This window comes from Corvus hawaiiensis, chromosome 5 (assembly GCF_020740725.1).
Source record: "Corvus hawaiiensis isolate bCorHaw1 chromosome 5, bCorHaw1.pri.cur, whole genome shotgun sequence".
NCBI lineage: Eukaryota > Metazoa > Chordata > Aves > Passeriformes > Corvidae > Corvus > Corvus hawaiiensis.
In genome coordinates, this window is record NC_063217.1 from 61839523 (window position 1) to 61852248 (window position 12726).

At 39.3% G+C, this 12726-nt stretch overlaps 1 protein-coding gene across 9 annotated transcripts in view; it reads right to left on the minus strand.

The window, feature by feature from the left end:
* The window catches only part of WDFY3 (WD repeat and FYVE domain containing 3), a 152655-nt gene that overhangs the window by 92127 nt on the left and 47802 nt on the right, over nucleotides 1–12726 (minus strand). For all 9 annotated transcript variants that reach the window (XM_048304684.1, XM_048304683.1, XM_048304676.1 and 6 more), the window contains 2 exons: nucleotides 10788–10998; nucleotides 4031–4154 (listed from right to left, as the gene is read on the minus strand). In XM_048304684.1, the coding sequence (XP_048160641.1) occupies nucleotides 4031–4154; nucleotides 10788–10967 (304 nt within the window). In that variant the 5' untranslated portion in view covers nucleotides 10968–10998. The remainder of the gene's footprint in view (nucleotides 1–4030; nucleotides 4155–10787; nucleotides 10999–12726) is intronic.

A 12726-nucleotide genomic window follows, 5' to 3' on the forward strand; every position in this document is an offset into this window, starting at 1 on the left:
CTGGAATTTGAAGAAGAATAAAGGTAGGCATTGTCAGAGGCCAAATACAAACCACTGATGTGGTTTTCTGCAATGATGATGAATGTTCATCAACTTGATCTCCCAAAATGGTTTGAAGATGAGATAATGCCAGTCTTTCAGCAGATCTGCTAGATAAATGCCTAAAGAAATTCAAAGCATTTTCAGTGGAGAAACAGTTTGAGTAAATCTGTGAAATTAAGAGGAAAAGAAAGAAACCAGAGGGTATTGCCCCTCCCCCCCAAAAAAACCACAAACTAAAAAAACCTTAAAGAACCAAACAACAACAAAAAACCACCAAAAAAACCAAACAAAGAAAAAAAACCCCTAAAAACTAAAAAGAATGGTGAAAAAACCCCAAATAGAAAACACCTCCTCTCTCCCTGCCCCCCTTCAAAAAAACCTTTAAAAAAGAGCAAATCACTACAACATTCAGTGGGTATAAACAATAAGTGAAAGTGTTGTTTCTGGAGTTAGGAAGGATTAGCTGAACAGTCTAGTAGCACAGTAAAAAGAAATTTAGCATTAAATAGTAAATACTGAAACAAATAAATACAGAAAATATTGTAAATATGAAATGAAAAACTGACTGAAATTAACAGAGATACAACTAAATTGAACTCTAAAAGTACACAAAACAGTGATGTACACAGACTAGTACATTAAATAAATCCTAAAAAAATCCAAACAACCTAACTTTTGAAGTTGAATTTGAAAGAAGGCTAAAAAGTTCCAGCTCTGTGATGTACTACTTTGCTTTCTCATTGTTCAATTTTCTACCCTTCTTCACAGTTTCATCTGTCATCACTACCACTTACTCATATCTGACTAGGGTATGACTTTCCAGGTTGCAGGACTGCCCATCACTTAGGGAATCATTCTGAATCTCCCTAGGATAAATGTTAATGCATTAAATAATGGGCCCTGACTGGATGTTATTTGGTGCGCTCAGATGCAGACAATGGAGGACAGAAATAGAAATCCATTTTAGCAAAAATGGAATAAGCACTACCAGGTACCAAATCACAGGTTTGCACACCCTCAACTAACGAAATATGAGAAGCTGTTTAGAGTGAAAGAGAGGAGTGGGTCAGAGCCTGGTGCTAATAACACCGAGGCTGTGGGTTCAGTCCACGTATGGGCCACTGACTTAATGACTTGATGATCCTTGTGGCTCCCTTCCAACTCAGGATATTCTCTGATTCCTTCCCCAGAAACTTTAGTTTAAACACATGCTGCTGGAATATCTGCAAAATCACAGAACCACCAACTGCACCCAGGGTATGTCTTTAGAAAAATACATTAAATGAAAGTGTTGCTTTCCTTCCAGCCAAAGTAGTAATTAGTAGCCACAGTGGTTCTACCAAGATTCCAGCTGTCCCTGTTCCTTTTTTCAGAAGTCTTTTTCAGCTCTGAGCTAGATGCACTTGCTTCCAAAAGAAAGGTTAATTTCAGAACTGAGACTACACTAGAAATAGACATTTTAACATATATTTTATATATATAATATTACCACAACTTTTTGATCAATTCAGACACAAAATCGGACTTAGTTGTGGAAAATGTGGCAGCTAAAAATCTCAAGTATATAGAGCTATCTCACCCATGACCCCACCATCTTCTAAACAGACTAGATACTCCATGGCAAGGGAAACTAGTCACTAATCCTCATAAACAGTTACTGCTGTCACCTGAAAATCATCACTGTTGTACAGCAAAGACTGAAACCTGCAAGATAATTTAACTCAGATTTAACTGCTTCATTTTTCTTACTCCAAGATTACATCCCTACCAGAGAAATAAGGCAGTTGAAACTGCAGCTGAACACACAACTACAATGGCAATGTTCAGAAACCACTTAAGACAGGGTGCTGGCACAGTTACTACTGAATCACAAAACACTGTTCTGAGAAAACTACTACAGTCTGCCAAGAATAACTGAGATATGCCTCCACCATAGCAGGCATTACTCACATAGCTATTAGCATAAATATTCAAAGGCCTGATAAAAATAATTGCCCTGTGTTCCATTATCAGATGGAGTAGAAAAAACACAAAAGCAGAGGAAAAAAAACCTCGACCACAACATACTGACAGGCAAGATTTAACCATACCATATTCCCCACTGTGAAATACTGGCAACACATTTATAGAAATGAAGTTCTTACAAAATTTCTTCCCTGTCATTAACTATCGAAAGTTGACTTTTGAATGTATGGAAAGCTTGTCTCTAAAACAGGCTTAGCTATTTTCTTTATTTACATGGAGCATTTCACACCATCAGGAATTCGCACTTGCATATTACCAGAGACATTTCCTGCATGTTGTTGTCACCAAAGTTTTATAATTTTAAAAACACACTAGGAGATATAATTATCCGTCAACGACTACTAAGGTATGTTATATCTTTTTGTTTGAGACAGAAAAAGAATAAAAGTTCAAAAAAAAATTATGCAAGAGTCTTCACAATCCACAGACACAATATTATGTCTTTAGCATAAAACATATTCTAAGAAACCAATAATTTCTGGGTTTTTTTAATCAGCATCACAGGAAGTGTGTATCTAGCTCTAGTAATTTTAACACAGAAGTCTATAAACTGAGTTTTAACAGCTTGTTAATAGGTCATTTCTGGAGAGGAAACCTCAACTCACTGGTCTCACCAAGAGTCACGACGCAATTGCAGAACATGGACCCATGAGGCTTTCTTGAGGTCTAAAAAGGGTTTACTGACCAGAGTAACAGCAATCCTGATAACAGAGGAAAAATGACTGCTTTCTGTTTTAACAGAAACATTGGTATTCATTACCTTAAAGCTTAGAAGTGCACCAAACTGTCTTTTTAGTCATTGTGGTCAAGTTTCTAGGTGAGGTGGAAAACATGAAAAAACCCCAAACCACCACCACCAACAAAAATCTACCTCCAACTTGTGAGGTTTTAAGAACTGGATTATCTTGGAGCAACAAGCAGAGGTATGGATGAAGTAATAGACTAGCAGGCACAACAAATGTTCCCCAGGAAAAAAGGTCAAGCAAACATCACCGTTCTGCCAGCATGGCTGTTGGACATTTATTTCCCCCCAATACTCAAAGAAAAGACATTTTGCGCCTGTTTACCCATAGAGAACAGGTTTTGTCTATGATATCTGTTTAGCCATCTGGAATGTTTCACTGTTTCACTGTTAGTCACTCTACTTAAAATGGAAATATATTGTAATTGGCACAGTTTGTGACTCCTGACTTCCTGCATAATAATTTTCACAGCCTTTTCCAGTCCTCATTTACCACCAAATCCAAACTGAGAACACAGCACAGATCTTAAAATTATCTAGTAGGCAAAGACTTGATACTTCTTGGAAGGACTCCTCTTCAGAAAAGGAAGTCTAAGAGGAAAGCTAATGAAACTGCCCTGTTGGTGCATTGTCCTCAGTTACGCAACTGCCAATACGACATCAGGTTCTGACACATCCAGGGTGCAACAGAACCAAATCTCACCCTGACATTTAATAATCAGAGAAAAAGAGGAGTCCACTGACATTTTTCTAGGGCTGGCAGTGTTGGTCCTAATGCAGGACTTGCTGTATTTTCACATCTTATTAGTTTCCAGGCCAGCAGCTAATTTAAAATGCACAGTTTTGGAATGCTGGCATCTCCAAGTGACACAACACACCACCAACAGGCACCTCAGGCGAAATACAGCAGCTGTCCACATGCAGGTTCTTGGCCCCCTTCTCCTAGGAGGTCACGCAACTCAATTCACTCCTCTCTCTTTCTCATCTCTTGGAATTTTGTGGAACTCAGCTTTCTCCATAACTCAGGGAGGAAACCTCTAACCTCTTTCTCCTCCTCTCTCTTTTAGTCCAAAGAAACAAAAGGCAACACATTTTCATTGTGAAGAATTCATTTTCTGAGCCTGCACAGTTGCTGTGAATGGCAGCTCATAGCATTCTGACTGATCTGAAAATCACGATGCACAGATGTGGGAAAGCCCACCCTTGTGCCCCATGCAATACCTGTGGACTTATTCGATGCTCTCCGTCGAATTTCAGTCACCATCAATCGTGACACTTGAGTAGTAAACTGCAGGAGGTCAGAAAATTTCTCTGTCATTGTACTTGGAGGAGCATTTCCAAACACCTGAACCAAGAGAAAAATGGATGCATTAAAATCATTCAGTTTACAAGGATCACTACAAACTACCATGTTCCTTTGTGAAGAAGTATTCCTATGGAGATTACAAGTTTTTCATGCTGCAGCATTCATCACTGCACTGGTTTGCACAGTGCAGGCTCTACAGTATGTTCAGAGTTGGAATTCAGACCTCATTTCAGGAGGTAAGATCTGATGAATGGAGGGGAAAAGAGAGTTGTAAATTTTCTCACAAGATGAAAGCCCCACAGAGCCCCGAAAGACTGAGACTGCAGTCTGGGGTAAAGATCAGGTACCAGACCAAATTCTCCAACAGGACTTCTGTTTTTAAGATCAACTCCTTTACTATCTACTAGACCTAAATCGAATGACGTACATAAAATCTTTTAAAAGGACTAAGAATTGGAACTGCCCTGTTACGTCCTTCCTCAATAAACTGACAATACCAGGAAGCCTCCCATGTTGCTGATATCCCAAGGACTTACTCTCCTCTTTTGAGATCCTTCTGAACATAACAGCAGACTTTTTTTTAATAAATTGTCACTTAATTCTAGTAACTTATTCTTCATGATTAAGCATTGATTATGTTATCAAATAATGTATTAAATCACATATAACAGGAAGAAATGTGTTAACTCTGTCGTATCGCACTAAGCTGTGGAACACATTATCTCAAAATGGATTAGCTAGTTGCTGCAGTAATTTACTCTTCATTCAAGACTGCACACAAAAAGGAGTCTTTATCCACACTGCCAATGTAAAACTTGCACTAAAATGGTCACAATAAACCTACGATATTCATTATCAAACAAAGCATGCAACCCAAATTACGGTATCATCACTTGTGTTAGTGCTGAAGAAACAGAATAGCCTGCTCAACACCTGAACAGTCCCTGCTTGTTTCGATTTTTCTCCCATACAGGTATTTATGTAACCTTCAGGAGTGTCCCTGACAGGCATAAAATATGACAGTATTTTTCTAGCAAAACTTAAGTTCAACAGGTTATACTGGCCTCTCAGAAGGACTATGTGTTCTACAACAGTACAACTGATTCGGACTCAACAGCTGTTTTGCCCCTGTCTCCTTTCTCTGGGTGACCCAGTTATCCTATTACAGCTGAGCTGCTGACCTACTTGGCTGAGGTCATTCTCAAGTCCAGAGACATCCAGTGAAATCCATGATTACAGCCAACAGGGATGCAAAGTAATTGTGGTGCCAACTTACCTTGGAACCCCTAAGTCACTGAAGAAAACTTAAAAGGCAGAAGAAAGAATAACCTTTGCTAAGTTTGACTTCTTACCTCCCTTAGTATCAGTTGCTCTGGCACATCACAAAACAGCCAAAAATATTTTTCCTGTCTACTTGCATTGCAAAGTCATGATGAAATGGAGCCAGAAATACAGCACTGAAATTGAACACTCAGTTTCCTCAAAATAAAAATAGTTTTCACCAAAGGCATAAGTATTTCTCATACTGGAAATTTCAACCACTATTACCACTAAAGCAAGCAAATGGGAGACCAGACATTACAGGCAGACAACTGTTTTCTGTGGACCAAAAAAAATCCCCTCATTTGGATTACAGACTACACAACATTCCTAGTACAGACAATCCAAGATTCCCTAAATATTTCACAAGACCTCCTTTTGCAGTTGTTTGCATCAGCTCCCAATTCATCCAAGAGCCCCTAACTTCCACAAGGCAGTACGAAGGGAAGAGGGCATTGAGGCTTGCATGCTCACTGATACAACGTAAGCAAGATTATCTAGGCCAGAATGCACATTAGCATCTTGTCATCTTGTCACTAATTCTTTAAAGCTCTTTCACCCAGACCAAGTGAAGAGGAAAAACTAGTGGCCCTGTTACCTGTCCTGAGCTTGCTCAGATTTGTCAGCAGTTCCCAGGAAATGCAGAGAACTCAAAGTTACAGCAGAAGGGCAACTGAGGTCAAGTGGATTTTAATTAGTTGCCCCATAACCAAGTTTGCACTATGTAAATAAGCATTTCCATTGGATATTTATATACCCTCTGACTAAAAGTGGTAGTAAAAACCAAGACCAGGACGTTACACATTTTACCAGTAAATCGTCTTTTTAATAAGGAAAAGCAGGCTCTTTCAAGACAATGTAACAATGTACCACTTATTCAACACCAGCCTCTTCATCATTCCATCTACTTTTCTCACATACTGCACAAGTGTTACTACCACGTTGGTAGAGCAGTGCTTCCACAAACTCACTGAACTCTGAAAGGAGCCTTTTGAGTACTCTTCCAAGGGGCCAATCTTTTGTTAATTATGCACCAATTTAGCTTTTCTTTACTATGTGATTCATCATTTCATACGCCTCCCTGAACAATGAAGAAAAATAAATGGTCTGTAAACCCACTCATTACCAGAACTAGCAAGATGGTTTTATCCACAGCACGTTTGAGACATGCTCTATCTATAAACCAAACTTAAGAATGCTTTAGCTCTGCGGAATTTACTGATTAATAATCCTCCAAATAAAAAAAAAAAAAAAAAGGAAATGAAGCTGCATTTCACAAAAAACTTGAGATGCCTCTAATGAGAGGAAAAAACTCAACCCCACAGCTAAGCAAGAAAGCCTCAAAAGAGCTCCTGGATACCCTCATTACTTAACTGGCTGCCTGCTGCTGGCCACTTGGATGCCTCTGGGAAGCAGAGTTACCTTCTTCACTCTAGATCTCTGCACTCAGCAAAAATAATGCTTCTCACAGAACTCCTTACTGCATTTTGTACACACACACACAGTGATTCCAGCCAAACACATGCAGCTCCCGCCTCTAACAGCTCACCACTCTGATATAAGAGACATTCTGGAGTACACATTAAGGGATGGCACAGAAGTTTTGATCTGAGCTTCACAATTTGTTTGGAGTCTCTCCTCCTAACACAGACATCCCAATCTTGTAACAGATAATGCTTTTATGATACACCATCATAATCTTTGCTTAAGGCAGTAACAGAAAAAGTACTCAATCACACTTAAAAATCTTCAACAGAATAAAGACAACCATACAAAGTAACTATGGATGGATTCAGAGTCTGAATTTGAATGAAGCTTATTAACTGATCACTTAAAACATCTGCAGCTAAGGATTATGTCTGAGAAACAAGAAAAATTTTAGAAAGGATCTTCTAATAATGTTTTATTAATGTCCTGACAGCAAAAGTACCCCTTCTCAGAGAAAAGTTGTGTCAGAATTTGAGAGTGAACCAAGATTTACCATATCTGCCACTGAAAAATCTCTTTCAAGACTCTCTAGAAAATGAGATTTTTTCTTGTACTATTTTTTATTCCAATCAGAGTTTGCCTTGCTATGACCTGAAGAGCTACTAAGCTAGCAGGATTGTTCCAAAACAAGCTGTACCATCAAGAGTTGACACTCCAGAAGACATAAAACTAGATAAGCCGAGGAAGCCACAGCAGATTGTATATGTAAACATCAAAAGAAGAAGGCGGCATTAACCAGGAATCTAAAAAGGTAAACTGTGAAAGTAGCAATAGAGGGCATCACAACTGCTCAGCCTCTTGAACACAGGAAAGCCAGAATGTATTTACATGAAATGCAAGGAAAAAATCCCCCTATAACAGTGACAGGATGAGACCTGACTGATCAAGAAAAATCAGGTTTTTTTGGGTCACACTATCCCAGTTCATCGATGACTGATAATAGTTATCAAGGTCTGCAAGAAAGGAAGTGAAAGAGCAGAAACAACACCTGCTTTCCTCAATATGCCAAGCTATGATCCAGATTTTAGAGATTGAAAACTGAAGCGACAACATCTGGCAACAGCCTGTATTTGTGGCATGAAGGACAGCTCCATGAAGCTCACAAGCTCAGAGCAGGTAGAGCTCGAAGGACAGTGATGTTAAAACTAAACTAGGAAACTGATGGAGGTGAAAAAAAGAGGAAAGAGGAAGAAAACAACCAGAACTAGGACTGAAAAATAAAACATCTGGCAAACACATAGGAATGTGCTTTCAGCATCAAGTTCGCTTCAGTAAAGAAGGATACAAAAGAGTCTCTAGCACTCAGAGAAAAGAGCCCATAAACAAAACTAGATGGATTCTGTAAAGAATAGAAAAGAGACATGGGGAACCTGGGGAAGGAAAAGCTACTATAAACAAGAAGAAAACTGAGGAAAAGTTTCTGAGATGCATTCACACAAATAGAAATCACAGAAACCATCATCTCTTCAAGAATGCAAATGGTACCCAAGATTACTTAGACAAGAGCTGATTTTGATGAAATAACAACAAAATTTGGGGCTACTGATTTAGTTTTCAGAATGCTTCAACACATGAGCTGAATGAAGAACAGTGAGAACAAGTGGTGCAAAGACAAGAAGTAACTTCAACTAGACTTCACCAGAGTCCAGAGGAGGGGCTGAGAATTAGGACAAAGCCAGCAAGTGGCGTAAAGGGGGGGGTGGGGAGGGGGAATTGTATTAAGGAAGGAAACAGGAAAAGAGAAAAGGCAGAAACAACTGAGAGATTAAAACTGGTCTTTTTCATCTCAGCAGTATAATCAAAGTCTTTCCTTAGACTACTGTACGTGCGTCGCTACACTAGTTCTACTTAAACCCAGCAATATCACCAACTGCAATTTCTATAGATATAATGTTACTGCCAGTAGTTACCACAAAGGCTAAGAAAAAATTCTTCTCCACCTGCAGATCAGAGTTAAGTGCTGAAGAAGCTCAAGTGGGGGCATTCTACTTTCCAGAAGCATCAGCCTCATGTAACCACCAGAGGGAGATTTCTAAGCATAACTGCATCAAAATAACCTTCATGGGCTCAAAGCAAGATTAAGATTCCACTGTGCTAATTTGTAATAACAAATCAAGAAAGTCCGTAACTAAAAGGCATATAATCCAAGGAGATAAATTAAAAAGGAGGTATATGAACTGAGCTTACTTCTCCCAAACTCACACAACAGGTTACCAGCAGAAATAAGACCTAAGGCAACAGAATGGTATTCAAGTGATCCATCCACTAAAGCACACTACCCAGTCAACCGAAAATCCTAGTAATCCTATGTTCTGACTAGGATTAATTTTCTACACAGCACTGTTGTAGTTTAACCCTAACTGGCAGCTAAGCACCACACCTGCTCATTGCTCTCAGGTGGAATAGGGCAGAGAAACAGCAGGGTAAAAGGCAGAAAACCCATGAGTTGAGATAAAGATGCTTGGGAAAGCAAAAGCCACGCAAGCCAGCAAAGCAAAACAAGGAATTCATTCACTGCTTTCCATGGGCAAGCAGGTGCTCAGCCATCTCCAGGAGAGCAGGGCCCCATCATGAATAACAGTGACTTGGGAAGACAAATCACTTTGAACACCCCTCCACCTCCTTCTCCCCCGTTTTATATGCTGAGCCTGACACCATATGTATCCACTGGGTCAGCTGGGGTCACTGTGTCCCCTCCCAGTTCCATGCGCACTCCTAGCCTCTTCACTGGTGGGGTGGGGTGAGGAGCAGAAAGGCTTTGGCTCTGTGTAAGCCCTGCTCAGCAACAAAAAAAAAATCCCCATATTTTTCAGGATTATTTCCAGCACAAATCCAAAACATAGCCCACACTAGATACTATACAGAAAATTAACTCTATCCCAGCCAAAACCAGCACAAGCACGCAAGCAGCTCAGTGTCTAACATCTTCATAAGCCATACTTTCAACAAAACATCAGTTTAGTTTTTGCATTAATCCAGTTCTCTGTGGTAGCATATACAAGCACAAATCCATCACCCAAGAACAACTTCAGGAGCAAGAGTTTAGGTCACAGCAGGGGAAAAAAAAAGAAAGCTAGATAGATCTGTACCTACTGGTCTTTCAAGACCCTAAAACTACCATCAGAATTATTATTCACAATAACCTGACAGTGTAACTGAGTGATATAAGACATTATGATTTAGTTCCTATTAATTCCAGTGACAGTTGCCATAGTACTGCCTCCAAACAAAATCTTGTTGCCTGAGTACAACGGAGTAGTGAAATATGAATGCCACTGTAAAAGTGACTATTATATCTTCCCTACAGATTGCTTGTTCAAAATCTCCCTTGTCCACGAAGGGGGATTCAGACTCAATACACAGTAAAAAGCCTATAAGGGTGATGAGAGTATAGAAAATATATCACATGAGGAGGTTAAAACTGTTCAGCTCATGTAGCCTAGCAAAACCAAGCTGACAGGACACATTATGATTATTATGTCTAAATATGCATCAGTACAATAAACGCAAAGAAGGGAGAAGAGCTATTTAGACTCGAGGACAGCGCTGTCACACAAAAAAAGTGGGCATAACTTGCTACCAAAGTTTAGGTTGGAAATCAGATGACTAATAACAGTGAGCACTGCAGAAAAGCTGTCAGCCTACATGCATCTGTGGATTGCACTTGAGAAAAAGTGGTAAGAAAAGGGAATCTCCAAAGGTAAGTTTATCCCCTAACACAACACTGTGTGAGAAGAAAGGGAAAACTGAAAGGATGGCAATGGGAGAAAATCCGTTGCGCTAGAACCAAAAAGTCTTGGGAATACAAAATATGAGCAGACAATTCAAATAAAGAAAACACCTCTTGCAAATTGCCCAGCTTACCCTGTTGAATACTGGTAACATCATGTAAAGTTTTTCTTCCTGCTCTTTCTGGGTCATGTGCCTTGGAGGATGACAGAGCTCCGTGAAGAGGCGCCGCAGATGCATCAGGCCCAGCGCGTTGTCCTGGGGGCTGCACTCTTCCTGCCGGGGCCGGCCCATGATCCTCTTCACCATATTCATCTTGGCTGACTTCTGGAAGCTCCCTTGTATCCTGCTCAGAAAGGAAAATGAACTTGCTGAGTACAGGAGATTGAGGCATTATTCCATCAAAGCCTTTAAATACACAGCACCCTCTCTCACAATAAGTACCACACTGCAGTTAAGAGCATTAGCTAATTTTATATGCTAGGCATTGATTAGGACGTGCCTGGAGGATTTAAAGCCAACAACTTGAAAGAGAAAAACATCCCATATTTTCCAACTTTAGAAAGCACGGCTGGCCCTGCTTTGAACACTCCAAAATGCTCTGGTATATTTTTTTGGACGAGTTTTACAATCCTTTGGTGCACATCCCACAGCATTTACAACAGTGTTATCTACATAACGCAAAGTATTCTCAAATTAATTCCAGAATAAAAACAGTACTTTAAAATCTAATCACACAACACCTTCAAACTCTCTCAGACATTGGCTTTATCATACAGAGACAAGCATAGATTTTCTCCTGACTTCTCTATGGCAAAGACACAAAGCTATTCAATGGAGCTATCGTTCATCTCACACCTCAGCTATTGGCTCTGCAGAATAACACCTCAGTCTTCCAGCAGTGAGACTGAAGTCTAAGAGGCAGGACCTTGCACAAGAGGTGTGAGGGTCAGAGCAGATAAATCTGTAAAACAGATGTAGCCAACTGGACACTGCAGCAAAAGGGACTATTCTCACAACCATATTCAAGTTAGGGAAGGAGTAAAGGGGAATACAGGGGAAACAGTTTCAGCTGTGATACAAAGTAAAGACCACTAATAATTAAATGCACCACAGAATTGTAATGCCTACATCTCACTGCTTAAATGCAGTTGAAAAATCAAAGGTCAGTAATAGCTATAAAAATCATTCAAGAGTAGAAAATGCCTTGTAGCAAGAAACTTAAAGAACTTGTTTAAATTATCAAAAGGAGAGGTTACCATGAAGGGTCAATTAATAAAAGGAGAAGTGATGATTCCAAAGGTGCTGTAATTAGAGTAACGAAGGGAAAGTAGACATTACTGAAGAACTCCAACCCAAAGATTAAGTTGTGATGAAAGACACTAGCTGGATGCTAAAGCCAGGAAAATAACATCAATAACAAACTGGAGCTATACTTGTAAAAGTGAAGGCAATTAACTACTAATAAGAAACATCAATAAAGAAATATTCTCTCTCTAACCCAAGAAAGAGATACCTTTCTGGAACATGTTCACCATAAAGTATTTTACTAACACACAGTAAAACATTTGGAACTAATGCCAATGAGCATTTTGGTACCATGCAAAAAATAATTCATGAAATGAGAAGTCATCAAGAAAGCTAAGTTACAAACCAGCATCTGTCAGTACATGCTGGAAATGTGTACTGGCTTTTCACAACTAAAGAAAAATTAGATAGAATTGGATGTTGTCTTTTAGCATATCAACCCTAAGAAATAACACAGGTAAGACTTAGAATCAGCATTAATCATGCAGCTAAAAATAAAACAACACAGTTTCCTCCAAAAACCTGTAGCTTTTCCCAAACTCCTCAGTTTGGGAATGCTTCTCTTGCTGTAACAGGTAAACTAACAAAATATCAAATCTGAGCTCAAAGACCCAAACCTTCACTGCCTAAGCAGCAGGAAAAAAGTCTGTATCTTCTTTTTCATAAAATCTTTTAAAGACAGTATTTTAAATTTCGTTTTATGATTCACAAGATGCTGAGAACTTTATATTCCCACCCACAATGCATACTGTCATCAAATCCACAA